This window comes from Lepidochelys kempii, chromosome 2 (assembly GCF_965140285.1).
Source record: "Lepidochelys kempii isolate rLepKem1 chromosome 2, rLepKem1.hap1, whole genome shotgun sequence".
Lineage (NCBI taxonomy): Eukaryota > Metazoa > Chordata > Testudines > Cheloniidae > Lepidochelys > Lepidochelys kempii.
The window spans coordinates 100,477,757-100,499,227 of record NC_136381.1 but is presented as its reverse complement, the minus strand read 5'-3'; the positions used below and the strand labels follow the sequence as shown (position 1 = coordinate 100,499,227).

At 42.6% G+C, this 21,471-nt stretch overlaps 1 protein-coding gene across 1 annotated transcript; it reads right to left on the bottom strand.

Moving 5' to 3' along the window:
- On the bottom strand, positions 1-21,190 carry CNDP1 (carnosine dipeptidase 1). Its single transcript, XM_073329439.1, has 12 exons — positions 21,097-21,190; positions 20,382-20,504; positions 18,812-18,955; positions 12,424-12,586; positions 10,543-10,631; positions 8,751-8,951; positions 7,456-7,540; positions 6,620-6,780; positions 4,691-4,855; positions 4,308-4,449; positions 2,708-2,855; positions 1-1,036 (listed from the first exon to the last, which is right to left on the bottom strand). The coding sequence occupies exons 2-12, from the start codon at positions 20,481-20,483 to the stop codon at positions 931-933; spliced, it is 1,506 nt and encodes a 501-aa protein (XP_073185540.1). The 5' UTR covers positions 20,484-20,504; positions 21,097-21,190; the 3' UTR covers positions 1-930.
- Positions 21,191-21,471: the final 281 nt, after the last annotated feature.

The window sequence follows — 21,471 nt, the reverse complement described above, 5'->3', positions numbered from 1 at the left end:
TCTTTAATGACAAACAGCAAAATGGGAAGAGAATAGGATTAAACAAAGAACGAGGCAGGATCCAAACTGGCAAATCTCTTTTCACCTGAGAAGCTCCATTGACTTCAGAGGGACTGCTCATGAGAATGAGAGATTTCAGGACTGGGCTATCCTTTGCACTGAGTTTGACAAACTGATCCTGATGGCATATTCATCTTATTTCCAGTTTTTTGCATAGGAAAAGTGACCAGGCAAGAGGTTAATATGGTGAAATATTTTTCAGCAAATCATCTGATAGAAATTCATACATAGCCAAAAGGAAAGAAGGGGTACTGCGAAGGAGCTTATGTTCAGGAATTGGAATGTGAACAAAGCAATACGATCTTTGCCAAACTGCAAATAAGCAGCAGTAATACGGGGCGGGAGGGCATGCAGGGTCACATGCTCCCCCACCCCAGATTTGCTGCTTGGCTTGTATTGAGCATGCTCAAATGCACTGAGCATGCTCAGTAACACTGCTGAAGCCAGCTGCCCTCACTGTACCCCCCAACTATCGGCTGGCTCATGTCTGGAAATAAGTAAACTTTAATAACATAAACTGTGTTTCCTGCTCCAAACACCCCCCTAGGCTAAAGTTACAAACTGAAACATTCCATTCAATGAGCATGAGGCACCTTTGATCCAATTGTATTGCGCAAGGAATCACTTGATTTGGTTAAACACTGTCTATATGCTAGTTAGTGCATGTTGCGAGCCGTAGCAGGCATTTAATTTTTCAACAGTTTCAGACATGGCCAGGAGGGATTTTAAAGGTGGTTACCCTTCCCTTTATATTTATGACAACTTCTAAATATTTTATTGTTTGTACATGTTTCTCCAGAGTAGTAAAGGAGGAGGTTAGATACTTAAGCCAATACACAGGTGTATAGCTTATTGTCTTGCCAGGATCCATCAGTTTGTAGTCATTGTGTTGGACGCTTCCTGTAACTGTCCATGCAGCTTTGCAATCTCCAAGAAAAAGGTTGCAAACAGTTTTGTTCCTTGAATGTAATTGTGCCTATGCAAAAAAAGAAAGAAAGACCAATGTTGCTAAACAGATTATGCAAAACAAGGGCCTGACCCTGTGAGGTGCTTGACACCCTCAACTCTTCTGGGTTTCAATTAGACTTGAGGGCACTCAACACTTTGCAAGATCGGGCCCTACATTTAGTGGGGAGGGAGAGAGAAAGGAAGAATTAAGTGCTTGGGTTTCAAGGTGCCAGATTAAGAACCCTTAAATTGTAAATCTCCAAATTACCCACAGGACAAACACAACATGGGACATGGCCATGCTAGCTTCTCCATCTCATCCCACCAAAATGCCTTATCCTAGTTCAGGGATGGGGAGGGTGGGAAAACCATCTCTAAGGATGAGACAGGAACTGCAGTGTTCTGTGCCAACTTAATCCATATTTCTTTGCTAAGTGTCTCATAAGTTTGTCATTAGTGCCAGCTATAATGGCAAGTCTTTCTCTGTGAATTAACAGCATATTAACACAGACAAACTAAAGGGTCAGGCAAAAGACAATAAATTTTCTCTTCCATCCTAAAAAGACAGTGTTGTCAGGCCTTCCTTTATTCACATGGTAAGGGGAAAGCAGAGGGGGAGGATGGAACAACTGCATGAATTAAGGATGCTGTTTAACATCTGGTTTTCCTGACATGCAGCAACGTGTGTATTCCAGAAAGATGATCAGAGGATTTAAAATTTTGTGTAGTTTCCCCTCAGTACTTCTGTCCATAACCTTAATGTGTGGGTCTACTCTGAAAAAACAGCTGTTGAATGTGATAGTGGGATTTCATGTTTACTGTCTCTCAATGATTTCCAGATCATATGTGGTCAGTTTACAAGAAAAATATATTTTCTTCTAACTGCCAACCCTGCAACTATAAACCTGAGTTCTAAGAATCAAGCTGAGTTCTTCTATCTCACAAATCACCACCTGTTATAAAGGGTCTGCAGCCTTCCTCAGTCACACTATTTGCTTCAAATTATGCCCTCAGTGAAAACCTAACTGTCTGAAAGTGTAACTTGTTGGAACTTGGTAGACAATTCCAGTATTGGCGACCCCATGCATTCCAAAGTCATGCATCAGACTCCAAACAATCATAAAATAAGCTTAAAATTCAAGTGATTTTTAAAAAAAAAAATTTTGGGGTTATTTTTATTTGCCTTCATGTGTCGGAGAGTTTAGGGCACACTTCCTTCACATTCTTAAGCTTTTTTCCCAATCACAAGGACCAGAAACATATAGGGTTGGTTTTTTTTAAATGACAGCTGAGATTATCATGCAAGTCCCTTGATTCCAGCATCTCGCTGGGACTTTAAGAAAAAAAAAACAATTATTATGAGACTTGCAATGAACTCATGCAAGTTGGCAACAATGCACTTCTGTTAATAGGGAAGAAGGAACAGACTCTATCTTATTCCTTTTTAGCCTTGTTTGGTACTGCAGGAACAACACAAGCAAAAAGCCACAAAACCTTACTTTTTGTCATTAAGATAAGCATATACAACTCTGAATACCCCCAAATAGATTCTATTGGATAAAACAGATAGAGACAATTGGAATCAATTGTCAATTGGAATCAGTTGGGCACAGCCTAGTATGCTGAGATTGCTGTGGGTGAGTATTAGTACTTCAGTTCCTCCTCTAGTCTCTTACGGTGCCTTTTTTTAAATTTTAACCTGCTTATTTTCTCGTTTTGGGAATGTTCCCCATCATCAGCTGCTCCAATTGGAAGCATCATCACACTCTTCCTTGTTATATTCTGGAACGTTTGGGCAATAGGAATTGTTGAGCCATCCCGGATCATTTCTGGATCTTGTCCAAAAACTGAAACACATGGAAAGAATGAAATTCTGCAGAAGTAAAATGAAGACACATTGGTCTCTTCACTGGAGCTAGTGAGCTTTGGCATTCTGCCCAGCACAAACCTTTCTTGGTAGTATTTCTTTTCTGGGAGACTGTATAGCCAACTGATGTAATAATACCATTATGCACATCCTAGAAAACTATGCTAGTCTTTTGATACTATTCTGATTTTGCATCGCAGTACACAGAAAAGTGAGACAGTATCTTCCAGCTGCCTCTTACCTTGTAATATAGGCCCCAATCCAAGAAGGTGCTTAAGCATATACCTAACTTTAAGACCAAGTAGTCCTATTGAAATCAGTGATTCAACTCACATGATTAATATTAAGCACATGGTTAAATACCTTGCTAAATCAAAGCCTCAAAAACCAGCTATTTGCACTGGGTTTTAGGTTTTCTCCTCTTTTTAAAGTGCTCTAAGCGAGTCTTCTGCTTTTGAAAAGTAATGTAACCCTCTTATGGGTTTCCATTTTTTCTATCATAGAAGCCACCAGAATCTAACAGTGCAGCAGTGTATATATGTAGCTAGGGCTTGTGTGTTTATATATAGTTAGTAAACAAAATTATTTGGAGTCCTACTGTGTCACATATATTTAATGTTGTGTAGAAAGCAAAGATGCATGAAGTGAGAAAGAGACAGCATTGCACACTCCTTCCTAGGGGAAGAGGAAATACCCTCTCTATTGCCCCAAGCCCCCTTTGAATAACCTAAGCAAAAGTGTTGCAGAGAGGCAGAATCAGGTTCTTAATATTTGTACCATGTTGCTTGGGAATGGAGAGAAGAAAAGAGGACAGGCAAGGGAGGAGGGCAATTCCTGGAGGTTCCAGGAGAAGCTTACAGTGTCCCAGGGGAAGAGAAACTTTAACTCAGATCTAGCAGTGAAAGACCTGCTAACATTACCTTTCCTGAGGTCGAGAGACAACTATATTTGATATTTCTGAGGGGGAACATTAAAAAGATCTTTTATCAACAAGTGGGAGCATTACAAGCATTACAAGGGTAATGCTTATCTGCATAGCTGCCCCATTTACCTGCTGTGCTGCATTTATTTATTTATTACACTCCACTGAAATCAGTACATCATGATATGTCAAAGGGCAGCACTGCGGTGAGTTTTCCTTAATGTGCCTGATACATAAGGCAGCAGCAGTAAGTGGTTACCTGCATCTAAATTCTCCCATGAACTGTTGGGAGACTAGAAACATAAAACCAAACTGCAAGAGTGTCACCAAACAGGGACAGTTCATTCACTGAATAAGTACCATGCCCCACCTTCCCAAATTATCTGGATCTAAATAATCTTCCAAACAAGAAATTCATTAATTTTAGAAAAGCTCTTTTTCCTTTGTGCAAGTCACTGTTAGTGTGACATTGTTTGGTGGATGTTAAAAATAATAAAATAAAGAACAAACCTGTTTTGATTGCCCTTCTTGCTGCTGTATAAAGAGGAGAATTTATGTCAGCAACCCATGGCATTGCACTTATTGGCACAGACACCTTCAGTTTGTTTGGGCTGTTTCTCTTAGAGAATACATCCTCTAAATATTGTATCACCTAAAAGGAAAGCATCATTTCATTAACAGTGTTTATAAATTACATCCTTTAACAATAATGCATCCAGAAATTGTGCACTCACAGACACACACTTTCACTCCCAAGCCCATACACGGCCACGCAGTGGAAAGATGCAGTTCATTATTCTGGCTGTAAATTTTAAGAGTTGAGAGGATCTCTGAAATTAACAGGAATTTAACATGCAGAGGACTGACCAAAAGTTCAAGTTTGCCAGTATTACCTGACGTTCTCCGATTGAAATGTCCATGTGAGGGACTTGCCGGATTGAAAATTTTCCTATTACTCTTGCGGGTATAACTGTTTTTATTCCTGGTTCGTGAAAAGCTCCTTCAATCCCATGAATAGAGAGAGAGGGATAACGCCACAGGTGCATAAGTACTTCCTCCTTTATAATGTAACAAACAAAACAAAATAAAAGTGACAATGCCACAGCCATTCAAAATTCACACAATCTACTGAAAAGCTAAGTATTTTGCATGTAAAATTTGTGCTTGATCATTTCTGCAATTTAGAGCTGATTGATTTGTGATTAAAACCCCTAGCCAGGTAAAGGTCTTTCTAAGTAAACACTGCTACTTCTTTTAGTCAACATTTGCCTACAGCCTGGCAATATATGGAAGGGGAACGTTATTCATGTACAACTCTGGTGACAGTAGGAGCAGACAGGTGAAAAAACAGCATGGGAAGAGCGTCTTGGAGGTAAAAGTGTATAATAAAAATGATGAACTAAAAAGGAAAATACCAACTGACTTATGAAGTGATTATTTAGCTATTTTCGATTGTCATTACTTCTAATTTTACAGAAGGATCGTGAATTTGATAATCTCTTAATAAACTGTATTCTATTTGTTTATAAATTACTTGAGCGTTCTTCTTGTTTGCAAAGTAGTAGGTGTATCCTGGGCTAATAAATTCTGATGCCAATGGCAAAGAAGTGTATTAGCCTGGAATATGATTGTTACCAAGTTAACAGGGATCATTATTATGTAGTCTCCAATCAGCTACTAAAACCCCTCAGATCTCCGTGGCCACTCACCTTAGAACTGCTGGCCTACTCAGCTTACAAGGTTTTACACCATCGTGCCGTACCCTATTCATGCATTGGTTCAAATGATACTAAGCAGAATGGACAAGCTCCGACGGTGAAGAAGGGAAGAAAAGCTTTTAATAATGGGCAACTCATATTTAAATAATGGAAAGGGTAACTGGACAGTGATCAGTGAACAGTCCCATCCATTCTCTGGAGCGGATGGATGCAAAAAAGACAATTTGTACTGCTTTAACTATACTAATATAGTTAGAGTGGCAAACCCTCCCTAGTGTGGACTCAGTTATATCAATATAAAAGTGCTTAAAACGGGATAGCTTTTATTCTGGTTCAGGAAGTGGAATAAGCTATACCAGTATAAGGCACTTATATACCGGAATAACTGCATATGTGCTAGGGTTTTACACCAACATAAATATAGAGGTAATTTTTAAAAAATCACATCCCTAACTGACATAGGAATACTGGTACAACTTGGGTAAACCAGTTCTTAGCTTCTGGGTTTTATTGGTATTGTTCATTTTTGGGATCGTCATCTTAAAATTCTGTCAAAAGCTTCAGACATCAAAATCTAAATTAAATAAATAAAACCAGCCCCAAATTATACCAACTTTTCTGCTGCCATCCACTTTCCAAACTGAATACAACTTTACTCTCTAGCCTATGATCTTACAAGTGGCTTTTTGTATACAGTGTTGTTGTAGCTGAGTTGGTCCCAGGATATTAGAGACACAAGATGGGTGAGGTAATGATATGAATACTAATAAAAGATATTATGTCATCCACCTTGGCTCTCTAATAAGTGTTTTTTGTTTCTTCTGGGGGGTTGATGGGTTTTGGAGGGTTTTTTTGTATTATTACTTTTTATTGACTATCTGCATTTTTGATTATTTTCCCCTAGATGTTTGCATTTGACCAGGCCAAATCTTTTTTTTTTTTTTTAAACTTCCTACCTGAGCTTTTAACTCTTTAGATTCCTGGGGGGTTTTTTGCCTCTGTTCACTGTTGCTTGAAAAACCTTGAAGTTTGGAGTAATCGGTGAAAGTAATTAATGGGTCATTTAAACTCTTTCTGCAGCCATTAATAAAGATGTTACTGTACCTTAGTGTCATATAGGAATTTTTTCACACCACTATTATTTTTATGTTCCTCTAGATCAAATTCAATTGCTTCATATAACTTCTTCTCCTCTTCCATAAGGGAAGCAACATTATCATAGACTCCAGGGATCAAAATATGACCTGATGTATCCACAAGGCTATCTACAGAACAAATACCAACAGACATAATCATCCCTTTAATTTAGGGCAGTGGTGCTCAAACATTTCCATACTGGGACCCCTCTTTTTCATACCAAGACCCAGTCACATCTAGTCAAGTCACTCATTCCCATTTAACAATATAGTACTCTGGCTTGGGGTATTTGCTAATTTACTAAAAAAACCCATTGAGTTGCTGTTTGCTGTTCAGTCTTTCATGAAGCTGAAATGGAAACATCATTCAGTTTATATAAGAATTAGCATAAAATATATCCAATTTCAGAAGCCTTCACTAATAGCACATGTCAATAAGACTTGCCTGGAGCAGTCTAATAAACATGGTGCTGACAATGATGTCAGCAACTGGTGGGCCATCTACTCTAGGGCTCCTAACACTGGTAGCACTGGTGGAAATAGTGGGAAGTATTTGTATTTTAGACATGCACTGAGGGGCCAAATTTAATAGGCCTGGAGTCAGCAAGGCACTTTAACGTGTGTAAGTTTAAGCACCTGAGCTACTCCACTGAAATCAGTGGGCCAGCTTCACACAAAAAAACCCCCCACACACACGATCATCCAAACGTCAGGATGCTTACACAAACCACACTGAACTTTCTGAGGTTCACCCTCACCCATTACCAACTAGTTATTGCCTAGTCATATGAAATGCAGTATTACCAAGCAGAGCTATTAGATCGGTCATTGGTTCATGAATGATGCCTCCAAAACTTCCTGAATGAAGATCTCTCTCCCCACACTGTACCTATATGAAATAAAGGCAACATGTTGACATGCAAAGCACATTATGTTAATGCTTTCAAATCACTGGCTTTCCATAGGGACTCAGGTATTTATGTTTATTTATGGCCTCTATTTAAAAAAAGACGTATCCTAGGTACTTTTAGGAAATTCCCTCTGGCGCAATGTGGAAAACTCCGGGTCAGAAATGGTCTCAGGTCTGCTTCTGGCAAGTGAAAGATGGCCTAGTGGCTTTGCGGCATAGTATGAGACAGACAGGTTGAGCTCCAAGTATCATTCTGTGCAGCCACCTAGTAGCAGACGTGGATCATTTTTGCTGTTTTGATGGAGTCATTCATTTGCAGCATGGCTTGAAAGAGTTGTATTCAGGAGCTTGAGAGATTTGCTTTTAGTCAAAATATTCATCGACTAATTTTATTCTTTTTCCAGTACTGGGGCTGATGTAGATCTTGATTTGGTTCTCTAGGGATTAGATTGAAGGATGGTGCCAAGGAAGGATCTCCCATCTTACTTACTGATGCAAAAACTTCCAGATAGGAAATTTATTTTCCTGTCCTCCCTTTATTTCCCAGTGGCTCATGCAAGCTGGTAAATCACTTACAATGTACTACTTACTCTGGTCAGTGGCTTCAGAACCTTAGTGTGGCTTCTCAACCAACAGTCCCCCCTAAGTTGTGCACTCTGCCGGCAGACACCATGCATTGAGCAGTACCTGCCCCACAGGGGTGGGGCAGCAGTGGGGCCAGGGTTGCACTTGGGCAGCTAGCCAGTGCCACTGCCTGCGTCACTAAGGCAACAACTTCTATTTTTAGTGTGCCAACTTGATCAAACCCAGCGCATGTATGTCTACCCGAGCTGGAAACTGCACCTCCAGCTGCAGCATAGATGTACCCTTGGGGGTGGAGGGGAGGTGGGAGGTTGGAGGAGGGAGAGAGAGAGGGAGAGAAGGAGGCAATGAAAGTGAATATGAAATTGTGAGTGAGGAGAAGGTGAGGGGGAGTAGGAGAGGGATTGGGAGAAGAGAGAGCGAGTGAATGGAGCTGATGAAATTAGGGCGGGGAGGGTGTGGAAGTTGGAGAGAATGGGGATTAAGGGTCTGCACTCACATTCAGTCAGTCTGCCCCTCTGCTCACAAACATGTATTTACAGAGCACATTGTCATCCTCCACCCCAGGACCCAACCCCAAATAAATCAATGCCATTTTCTCTTGTACCTCCACGAAGAAGCAGAGGTTCCCCCGAGTCCCATAGGTGAGGGCTGGTTTCCTGTTGCTAAGCCAAAGGTTATCCGAAATCACAATATAGTCAACATCAGAGAAAAAAAGCTGATTTTCTTTCTTAATTAATTCCTCTAGTCCAAGAGATCCTGCTTCTTCCATACCTTCAATAATGAACTTGAAGTTTACTGGCATGTCCTAAGTAAAAAAATCAACAAAGCCTAGGTAAGAAACTGGCATTTTCAATCATTAAGAGGGCCAATAAACTGGGCTAAAGTGGGGGGCAGCTCAAGTGGGCTATCTAATTAAATTGTCATCTCTTTGGGGGAGCCCCTTTCTGTGCAATGTTTGCCGAGCACAATGGGGTCCTGGTCCACAACTAGGGTTCTTGAGCACTACAGTAATACAAATCATAAAAAATAATAATAACACATCCCATCAGAAAGGGCACTCCTGGAACATACAGCCTCAGGGACAACATTTCCTTTCCCTGATAAACTTTTTCCTCTCTCTCTTCCTTATTTTCCCTTTTTTTCCCCCTTGCTCCCTGACATACAGGCTGCATCCTCACTGAAGTTTTCCTCTATATCTCCCACTGTTGCAGCTCTAGCAATGCTAGCAATGGAGGGGCTGTCAGTGTAGGCCCTTTGCTGGCATTTTTATCATTGTGTTCTCTAAACCTGCAGGGTTAGACATGGTGGTAAAAATGCAGATGGGCAGTGCTCTGAGCACCAGTGAAATTGCCCAGCTACTCCAGCATAGAGAGAATCTGAGAAAATCTTCAGTGCAGGCAAGGTCATCCGACAACTTTCATCAAGGGCCAGCAGTTGGTAGAAATGCTCATATGTCCCATACAAGAAAGAAAAACTAAGCTCAGCATTCCATTGTGGCTCATTTTCAGGCTATGGAGATTGTCTTTTAAGTTAAACAGAAAGCATCACGTTGCTTTTCTTCAGGTTTCAGATTTAACACCAGTACAATCTCTGGACTTTAACGGACTTATGTCCGGGACGAATTTAACCTGAGTGATCGGATAAACCAGAGTGGTTCGCCAAACAACCACAAAGAAATTAGGAATAAACTGTGCACATATATTGTATAATGAACTTTGCTGTTTGCTAGAGAGAGGATTCAGGAGCTTAAGCCTTATCTGATTCACTTGTTAAAATGCCAACCTGGACATTACTGATTTGAAAGATTAGCACATTGTAGAAAACAGCCATAAACCAAATCAGTTTACAACAGCTGACTTGGACAGCAAATAACTTAAGATATAATTTATATATTTGCAGGCTTGCTGTTTTCTTTGCTGAATCTCATAAGCTGTTGCAAGAATGTACTGTTCTGAATGAGCATTTTCCAGGTGCTTTCATATCCTTATTCTGTCCATGGATACACATATACTGATGATAACTTGCAGCCAAGAGCAGAACTAAAAGGTGCAAAACTAAGCATGACCAAAGCTTGCTTTAAAGTCAGTTCTTTTACAATTTTAAAAAGCTTTCAAGCAAATGGTCTTCCTGGGTATCCAATCAGTTTAATGCTTGCCTTTTTCCTCAGTGCCTTCTATAAAGCAGGACAAGGAGGTTGCACCCTCTGCATTACATTGAGCCTGGTCAATATATAAAATACCAAGCACAAAATGCTCTTGGGGAAGGCTTGGAAACAGTATTAAAACTATACTAATGTTTACAAATATATTAAACCAATTTGTGGGGATGAGGTTACATCTGAAATTCACTCCTGCACAGTGCCACTGGAATACAAATGTTTTCTCTTTGCTACCTACTAATTTTAGTGCTCTGAATACATCCACTGCATTTATCCAGGCCAAGACAGGTCCTTTGTTATCTGTTGCTCCACGCCCATAAAGATTTCCTTAAAAAAATAAAAACAAAAAGCTTATATCAAACTTTGGAGCCTCTGATGCTGCTTCAGATATAAATGGGTGAAATCCTGGCTCTACTGAAGTCAATGGCAAAACTCCCGTTTGAAGTCAATGAAACTAGCGTTTCACAGAATAGTTTTAAGTAAAGGTGTTAGATGTTTCCCAGTAGGGTTAGTGCACTAGACCTCTGAGGACTCCAAGTTCAAATGTTGATTTGTGGCACAAGTCTGCTTGCTGGTTTTATTCTAGTTCTTAACAGAAGTTTGTCCAGACAACAACATTTTGATACAGTTTGGCACAACATGCAGTTGCTATGCACATGAAGCCCACAAAAAGAACTGTAGGGATGGTATCACTCAGCAGTGATGTGTGTAGGAATTACACACTACCTTGAAGTCCTATATATGCATCCAGGGGTACAGGCCATGGTATTACTACAAAACTTTTCAGATTGATAAATCTGCATACATTTATAAGGGTCCAGATTCTGCTCTCATTTACATTGGTGTAAATCCAGAGTAACTGCCATTGAAGTCAATGGAGCTACACTGGTAAGTTTGATAGGAATCGGTCCCTATCAGAGTGGGAAGGAGTGGACTAGTGGTTAGAGCACAGGAGTGGGAGTTGGGATTTCTGAGTTCTCTACCTTACTCTTCTACTGACTCACTGTGACCTTGGCTCCATAGTTTTCTTTTCTACATTGTCTTAGATCCACCTGATTTCTCGAGGGAGCATGAAATTAAGGGAGGGAATACGACTGAGTTTCATGCATCACTGTCGGCATGGGTGGCGGGTATAATAGGCCGGGAGGGGGCTAAGCCTCCCATAAGCCAAGCCTTGGCCCCGCATGAGCTCTGCCAAGCCAGAGGGAGCTCAGCTCCGGCTAGAGGCCAGCAGGGACCAGTTGGTGGCCCAGTGCTGGGGTCGGCCGGAGGCCCAAGGGGGTTCAGCTGGGGCTCCTCCGGCCAACAGAAGGGATGGGGGGAGGCGCGGGGCTCCAGCAGATTGGGATGGGGGGAGGCAGGGCTTTGGACAGAAGGGGTGGGACCGCAGGTGCATGGCTAGCCTCCCCACATTGGGGGCTCATAGCTGCCCATGACTGTTGACCCCTGTGGAAGGTCCTTGGGCAGAGCTCTGTGGAGCTGCGGTATCAGCAGAATGGGAGGAGGCGCTGTACATTCTGCATTATCCTCTTCTGACCCAGAAGATTTCAGAGCAAAAACATTCTGTTTTGTTGGCCAAGGCAGAAAATGTTTTCAGCCCACCAGCGTCTAAGCAAACTAACCAATCTACCAACCAAACAAAAAAACCAACTAAATCCCACCACGTGCAGCCCGCAGCCAACAAATCAGCAGAGCCAAAACAAAAACAAAAACAAAACCAGCCAATTAAAGCAGAGCAAAAACAAAACAAAAAACACCCCCCAAAACCAAAAACCCACAAGCAGCACAGCAGTACAGTGCCCGCTGGAAAAAGAAAAGGAGTACTTGTGGCACCATAGAGACTAACAACCAGGGCAACTGCCTTGCTTGCCTGCTCCTACAACCAACCCTGATTAACTCCTGCTGGCTCTTTCCCAGCTGATTCTGTGCAGTCACAAGCAGGACTCAACCAATGACAGTATGGTTCCTGAAAGCCCATTTCCCTTGAATTTGTCCCAGAGATTTCCACAAGAGTAGCACCTTCTTACACCGGCTTGAGTTTAGAGGGAACCTCCTCCCACTCCATAATTTACTGTCTTGCATACAAATACTTGTGCCAGAATAATGACTATGTACAGACCATCAGTTTCAGTCAGTGTGTAGGGGTCAGTTTTCCATCCATCTTCTTTTTTGGCAGGTTGTACATCCACATGGCCATAGAAACATACAGTGGGTTTTTGTGGATCTTTCCCAAGTTCTGCTAGAATTAGAGGAGGCAACAGAAGGCTCTGGCCATCAGGCAGCTGTGGAGGAACATTAACACAGTAACAAAGAAACGCCAAAGCTTTGTGAGAACATGCTAGTAGTTACAAGGGGAATTGGAATTATCAGTATTCAAATGACCCTTTACTGGTGCACTGGACTCTTATCAGAGCAGGTTGTCAAAATTGATTTCCACCCTATCGCTAAAGCTTATACAGAAACTAAGTTCCTCTCCCCAGCCATTGAGCTTCTTCTTGAAACTGAAGAGCCCATCTAATGTTTAACTGTAATACAATGATAGCACACGCTCTTTGCTAGGCCCTTCCGTTCCCTTCCAAACTCAGCCTGCAATGGAGATGACAGAAAGCTGTCCACATGTGACAGGAGAATGAATCAAAGGCTGCACAGAAGCTACTTTTGACTTTGGTTTTGCAACAGATTGAAGTTCCAGGCTCTTGGAATCGACTGAAAAATGAATATAAAGCCGTGTTGGTAGGCAGCACTGGCAGCTGTTGCACACCATTCTGAAGACAGGCTAAGGTCTCAAGCTAATATGGCACACAAGACAGATTTCTGCACAGGTCAGAGAAAACTGGACGGCTCACAAAAGGAGCAGCTCTCTGTTTCAGAGGAGAAGAATTTGCAGACTGCCTTGCATTAACACGTGCTTTTGGTCTGCGTGAAAGGAAGGTAGCTGCTGCATTACACTGATAGGAGAGGAAATTTGTAAGAAGTGTAGTGCTTTCTCCTCCCTACAGAATGAAGGAAAATGGATGCCCTGTCCCTTTAAATGTTTGAGCTCTCCCCCCCTCCCCAGTGCAAAGCTTCCCTTTTGGGTTGTTTTTTTGCTTCAAGAACAATAAAGGTTTCCATGGCAGCTAGATGAGTTTAAATGAGCTTCTCTGTGTCTGTATCTCGTTCTCCGCTGGGTCCAGATACAACATTTGGCAATGAAGGATTTCTATCCCATGCATGTCAAGTGCTCCTACTGCCTGAATGAAAAGAAGACAAAGGAAGGAAATAATATTGTAAAAAAGGGGGGAAAGTTTACCCAGAGGCACAAGGTGACAGTCTGCTGCTTTTGCTACTGGGAGAGTGTGATCCACTCGGCTAGAGAGGGGGAATTGGCAATTACAAACTGAACAAAGAATAGGCTACTACTCAGAGCTACTGAAAACAAAGCAGTGAGCAGGAAGTAAGCAACCATGTTGACAGACCATGTGCAAGCAGGTGACAGAGCAGCTGCTTAGCCTGCCCCGAGGCTCTACGGACAGTAGAGGGAGCCCAAATACAGCCAAAGGGAGAAGTCTACCGTCTAGTGTTGGCATGCAGCCAAAAGAGGCAGATTGAGTGCAGATGCAGAGTAACAAAAAAAGAATTTCCTTGTGGCAGAGAAGGTGTCCAGGAGGTTTGAAGTCCAACAGGAGAACAGAGGAATGGAAATTTGTGTGGGCAATGTTGGTGAATTCAACAACAACTGCAAATCATGGGTGGTGTATCTCCAAAATTTTGAGTAATTTGTAACTTGCTGTTCTATTCCAGTCAGACGAGTTAGACCCTTGTTAACAGTGATGGGCATACTGAAGGCATAGGGACTGCTGCATGACCTATTGTCTCCAACTGTGCCCGGAACCGCCAGGTACGCTGCAATTCATGCAGAAATACAGGAACATTTTTCTCCGACCCATCGATGGTAGCAGAATGATATCGGTCACATCAGCGACATCAGGGAAGTGGAGAGTTGGTAGCACAGTTCACTGCTGCTCTAAGGAAGTTGTCAGTTCAGACAAATATTAAGTGATTCCCCTCCATGACCAGTTAGTCTCTGGATTATGCAATGAGCAGGTCCTGAAAAAATTATTTACTGTATCAGTGCTTACATTCAAGAAGGCTGTTGAAGTGGCTGTTACAATGGAAAGTGCAGAGGATTCTCTGGACTTTAGCATGAACTGACAAGTTCATCTTGTGAACTGATGAGACAGAAAACCACGGGAATGTAAGTGTAAGCGGGGGAATAGTCACTATGCACTACTCCAGTGAAGTGGGCTAGTGAAAGGACCTGAGACCTCGCTCCCACTTCCTTTACCCAGTGGCCTCCCTGCCCTTGAGGACTCCCCTTCCACTCTCCTGTCTGGCAGAGTCCTCGTAACCCCAACAAGGCTGGGCCCAGGATTCCTGGGGGGCTCGAGCCCCAACCCTGCTGTTGTCACCTAGGACAGGGGCTAGGGTGTCCCCACTCCGAGGTACTCTCTCTGCACTGGGCACTTCTCTGACCCACTGACCATTACATACAAGTTAAAGCAAATGCAAGTTATTTCATCAACAATTAATTTTAAAAAGAATAAGGAATAATGGGAAAGGTTAAAGGAAACACATCAACCCGCTCTGTGGCAGGGAACATCACAAACAGTGTCTCTGGAATGTCCGGGCAGTTCACAGTCTGTTCCTTGTAAGTCCCAGGCCTTCTTCTCAGGCCCTGGCTGTGCTGTAGGGATGCTGTGGGTTGGACACTTGCTCCGGTGGTAGCCACATGCTCTCAGGCTCTAAGTGGTAGGACCCTTCTTCCCAGTGTCGCCCCCACCCTGTCAGGGTTATGATCCAAGCCTGGCCTGCAGAGCCTCTTGGCTGAGGCATCTCCCTGTGCTGGGCCCGCTGCCCAGGGTCCCCCTCGCTCTCCCCAGCTGCTCACCACACTCAGCTCCGGACTGCTCCAGCCCCAGCTCCACCACTCGGTCTCTGCACTGCTGCTGCTGCTCTGCCTCCAGCTCCCTGGGCTGCTTCTTTGGCCCCTCTGGCTCTGGTTGCTGCAGCTCTGCTCCCAGGACAGGTCTGCTCTGCAGGCTGCTTCTGTGATTCCGCTCCCAGCACTGACCTGCTTCCTGGGCTGCTTTTCTGGCCCCTCTGGCTCTGGTTGCTGCAGCTCTGCTCCCAGGCCAAGTCTGCTCTCTCTGGGCTGTGCCTCTGGCTTTGGGGCTGCAGCTCTGCTCCCAGGACAGGATTTGCTCTCTCTGGGCTGCTTTTCTGGTCCCTCTGGATCTGGCACAGCTCTGCTCCCAGCTTAGCTTGGGTCCCTGCTTTCTCCTTAGCTCAGCCCCACTCTGTCTGACCCAGGCAAATCCAGCTCACATGAGAATGGGACCTCCCTGGCCTCCTGACTCCCTGATTAGCCTGCCCGCCCTGTCATTCAGGCTGGCCTGGAGCATTGGCCTCTCCCCATTGTTCCTAGGGACTATCAGTCTTAGGGTCATGGTTTCCCATAGACCCTTCCCCCTTTTGTACTGGGAGCTAGCCAACCAAAACACCCCCACTGAATGTTAGTAAGGGGGCAACAGCCCCCTTACATAAGGAATTTCTGTGTGGCCACTGTGCACAAACTGTGCATGCTGAGAAGACTTGCTGGACACACCAGGTCATTTGCAGGAAGTGCCAGAAGAGAGGACACATTGCTGTGATCTGTCACAGTTCAATGACCTCCAGCACAGGTTAATCATCCATACCAGAAGACACCTGTGAAGACTGAACCTAAGAGAAGACGGGAATTAGGAATTCATAATGTGGAAAAAAACAAGAGCTCTAGTGACACTGGCCAAGACTTAGCACTACCTTATCACAAGCTAGAGTCAGAAATGGCATCTGGGTCGCACCCTTGATTGAAGGAATGTCTACAAGAATGGAGCTTGATCCTGGAGCTGGCATTTCATTGATTTTATTGATATCACCAGACTTTGTTACAAGTTCCTCTGGAAGAAACCTGTATGGTTTTGAAGATTTATACTGGAGAAAAGTTAGTCCCAAAAGGGATACTCCAAGTGAAATTTCAACTAGATGGACAATCCCTTTTATGTGATTGAAGGAAAATATCCACCGCTATTTGGCAGATCATGGCTTGTCCACTCACAAATTTTAGTTAGGTTATTTAATCTTTGATGGCACTAAATTGCGGGGGCCTGGATAATCTCCGTCCAAGAACATTACAGGAATTGGCATATGAAATTGATAGCCCAATAGAAAGGATTTTTAATGAATCTGTAAACTCAGGGGTTGTGCCCTATGACTGTAGAATTGCTAATATAGTACCTCTTTTTAAAAAAGGGGGGCAAAAGTGATCTGGCAAACTATAGGCCTCAATTGTATGCAAGATCTCGGAACAAATTTTGAAAGACAAAGTAGTTAAGGACACAGAGGTAAATGATAATTGGAATAAAATACAACATAGTTTTACAAAAGGGAGATGATGCCAGACCAACCTAATCTTCTTCTTTGAGAAGATAACTGATTTTTTAGACAAAGGAAATGCAGCAGATCTAATCTACCTGGATGTAAGTCAGGCATTTGATACAGTTTCACATGGGAAATTATTAATTAAATTGGAGAAGATGGGAATTAATATGAGAAATAAAAGTTGGATAAGGAATTTGTTAAAGGGGAGACTACAATAGATCATACTGAAAGGTGAACCTTTCAGTCAGGCTGGAGGGGGGTTACTAGTGGAGTTCCTGAGGGATCAGTCTTGGTACCTATCTTATTTAACATTTTTATTTATGACCTTGGCACAAAAAGTGGAAATCTGTTATTAAAATTTGCAGATTTCACAAACTTAGGAGGTATTGCCAATATGGAGGAGGACTGGAATATCATACAAGAAAATCTGGATGACCTTGAAAACTGGAGTCATAAAAATAGGTGAAATTTAGTAGTGCGAAGTGCAAGGCCATACACTTAGGGACTAACAAGAATTTTTGCTATAAGCTGGGGACTTATCAATTGGAAGTAACAGAGGAGAAGAAAGACCTGTGTATATTGGGTGATGACAGGATTACTATGAGCCGCCAACATGATGCGGCTGTGAAAAACGCTAATGCAGTCCTAGAATGCATCAGGCGACTTATTTCTAGAAGAGAGAGGGAAGTGTTAATAGCATTATACAAAGCACTGGTGAAACCTCATCTGGAATACTGTGTACAGTTTTGGTCTCCCAAGTTTAAGAAAGATGAATTCAAACTGGAACAGGTGCAGAGAAGAGCCACTAGGATGATCAGAGGAATGGAAAGCCTACCTTATGAGAGGAGACTCAAAGAGCTTGGCTTGTTTAGCCTAACCAAACAAAGGTTGAGGAGAGAGATATTTTTAGAGATCAATTATATCAGAGGGATAAATATCAGGGAGGGGAAGGAGTTATTTAAGTTAAGCATCAATGCTGACACAAGAACAAATGGATATAAACTCGCCATCAACAAGTTTAGGCTTGAAATTAGGTGAAGGTTCCTAGCCAACAGAGAAATGAAGTTCTGGAACAGTCTTCCAAGAGGAGCAGTAGGGGCAAAAAACTTAAATGGCTTCAAGACTGGGCTTGATAAGTTATGCAGGGGATGGTATGATGGGACTGCCTACAATGGCATGTAGCCAATCTGCGACTGCTTGTAGTAAATATCTCCAGTGGCTGGAGAGGGGATACTAGATGGGGAGGGCTCTGAGTTACTACAGATAATTCTTTCCCAGGTGTCTGGCTGGTGGGTCTTGCCCACATGCTCAGGGTCTAACTGATCACTATATTTGGAGTAGGGAAGGAATTTTCCCCTGGGTCAGATTGGCAAACACCCTGAGGCGGATGTGTATGTGTGTGTCGAGGTTCACATTCCTCTGCTGCATGGGGCATGGGCCACTTGCAGGTTTAAACTAGTGTAAATGGTGGAGTTTCTGTAACTTGAAGTCTTTAAATCATGATTTGAGGAATTCAGTAACTCAGCCAGAGGTTAAGGGTCTATTACAGGAGTAGGTGGCTGATATTTTCTGGCCTGCAATGTGCAGAAAGTCAGACTAGATGATCCCTGATGGTCCCTTCTGGTCATAAAGACTATAGGTCTATGTAAATGATAAGGTACATATATATTTGGGAAGTTTTTTTTAATGTAGGGTGTAAAAATGTGTTGTCCTGTCCCTTTAAATGTTTGAGAACTCTCCTCTCCCCAGAGTAAAGCCTCACTTTCGGGTTGGTTTCAGTTTTGTTGCAAGAACAATAAAGGTTACCAAGGGAGCTAGAGATGAGCTTCTCTCTGTCTGTATCTCCTTCTCTGCTGGGTCCAAATATAAGAAACCACCTTACTTCCTGGGTTAATGTTTTGATCCTATGCTTAGAAGTGACTATCCATGTGACAATGGGTGTCTCACTCCTTCCTACCAATGAGAATTATTCATACGTTACTTTAGAACACACCGTTAAAGTACAGATCAGAGTATTTTGAAACATGGCAATGATAAATAGGTACCTTGTGGGATCCCAACTTCACTAACTCAACAGTGGCTCCCAAAGCTCGAAGCCTGTCTGCTGTTAATTCCACCATTCGTATTACTTCTTGTCTTAGCCGTGGTTGAATAGAATCACTCTCCACGGCTACCCATTCCTTAAGGGTCTGCAAAGGAAGCCAGGAATATAATTAAATGAACCACTGGGGTACTGAAAACCAGATCTGCACTGTTGTTTGCGTTTTGAATTCAAAACACATCAGATTTGAAGCTGTTTTAATTCCAGCTCTGTCTAGCCTAGCCATCTAAATTCCCTTCAACTGTGTAATTGTATTTTGCATGAATTGTCTAGAGTCTAGACAATCCTCATCTAGTTTCAGACATGCCCACTGTTCTATCTGGCAAAGAATTGTCAGGACACTGGATCACTTTTTCTCTTGTTAAAGTGTCAGGTCTGCTGCTAAAGTCAGAGTGATCAGAATCTGATTCCCTCATCCATCTTTACAGTGCTTCATTGAAACAACCCTCTTGATTCCATCAGCGGACCCCAACAGTTCTGATTACCTTTCTACCTGTCCCTCAGGAAGCACCATTTTCACACGTATAGTACACCTTGTGGGGGGGGGTATAGTTTCAGAGCAAACAAAATGCACCCCAATGGATTCCTCAAAGATAGGGTGCTCTAGAGAGATTTTGCAGGGCAGGGATGGTCTATCTTTCTGTCTTCTATCCATCTGAGGTAATTCTAAGCTAACTGTCATCATAGGATCTAAACTCCAGTCTTGGAGAATGTAGAGAGGGACCAGAGTATTATTAAGGCTGTCCATCTAAATTCCCTTCAACTGTGTAATTGTATTTTGCATGAATTGTCTAGAGTCTAGACAATCCTCATCTAGTTTCAGACATGCCCACTGTTACAATGAGTACTGCTATTGAGTAATTCCAGCAAAATGAAGCGTTCATAATTTGACATGAACTAATCATGTCTGAACCATTCCTCAGTTCTTCCTTTTCCCCCAATGCAAATTGATCCCAGTTTTTTTTTAAAAAAAGCATCTCTTGAAAGGCTAAACCCTGGAGAAGAGGTCACAGGCCAAACGAACAAGCTGTGCACTCACAGAAATGCACAAAAACATCACAGCACTGAGGAAAAGAATCCTGAGCCCTGCCCCCAACCTAGAGCTGGCATGTCTGCATGGCAAAGTGAGTGAAGCAGCAGCATAAGTAGCCTGCTTCTCCCCTTCATTCAAGGTTTTGGCTCAGTATGGATTTGCATACTCTGCATGGATCTAGTGGTGATGGCCACAGTCCACCCACATTCCCGTGTTGCATGGTACATTGTGCGCAAAGCCACCACCGATCTCTGCTACATGGAACACAGGAAGAGTACAGTGTCCCCACCATAGACTTTTCCTTGCCTAGCCCTGCTGTGTAGTGAAATGTGGCATTTCCAGTACATCTGAGGCCTTGTGGAAGCCTGCTCAGTATTTTTCCCCTTAGAAGAAAAAAGATGTGGTCTCATAAACACACATTGTTGGTCTTTATTACTTCACTTCTGCATTGTAGCTATTTGACAATATGTGTAGCTCTTACCTGAATAAATTCATTTTGATGAAGATCAATATATTGGAAGATCTGATTCTCCAAGCCTGAGGAAGAGGGGGATGAGGACACTCCTGCCTCAAAGAGCAGCATGATAACAGAAAGAGCCAATATCTGCAAGTTCAAGACAAAATTTGCTATATGGAAGAGAAGACATCCACAAGCATTTGTCAGGTATATTTCACGGTTGGGCAGGCAGCCACAAATAACTGCTGAACAATGGACAGGTCAGTCTGCTTTAAAGTCCAACTGCACTAGGCAAAGACATTTCGCACATACAGCATGCAGAGTTTATTGGTCAATCTGTAGGGGGTGGGAAATGGGAAATGGGTTTTGCACTATCTGGACTAAAAGCAACTTCTGGGAATTATTTTGATACACAAACATTTTCTAAAGAAACATTTATTTCTTCATGAGAAACTGTGAAACAATCTCAAACTGTAGGTTCTGCCAAACATAACAAACCATCATGGGCGGGGAATGCAAACACAAATACCAGTGGCCCAAGTCGCTCAGCTTTCTATTCTGACATTTCCAAAAGGAAAAAGAAGAACTAATTCAATAATGTACATTCCACATGGTACGTGCAATTTGTTTAAAGGAATAACAATCCTGATGGCGAAGTATATGAGTCAATAAATGGCTTTTGTGGATGATTAGACTCGAGGGAAAAGCTGAAACATTAGATAATGCAGAAGTCACTTACTGCCTTGTGTAGTCCCACTGCCACGAACGTTAGACAAAACAAGATTTAACAAGCCACTTTAGTTAAAATATTGTTCTTGCTTCACAAGCGTTTGAAAATTCTTCTCCTGCTGTGTTCCTGGAGTTTCTGCTAATGGTTCTCTGAGCTGGGAGCTAGATACTTGACATTTGAAGGGTGGGGCTAAAAATGAAATAGTTTTGGAGGGAGTGATCTCTTCAGAAAAATGGATTCTGGGATTTAAAACAATGAGCTGCCTGTCCAAAAAGTTGTACTTGAAATTGAGTCCACAAAACAAGCTGCTGCATGCACAAACTGTAATGGTCATACTTTGATTCCGGCATGTGAAATGCAAAAATGCTTTCCTGAAATGTTAGC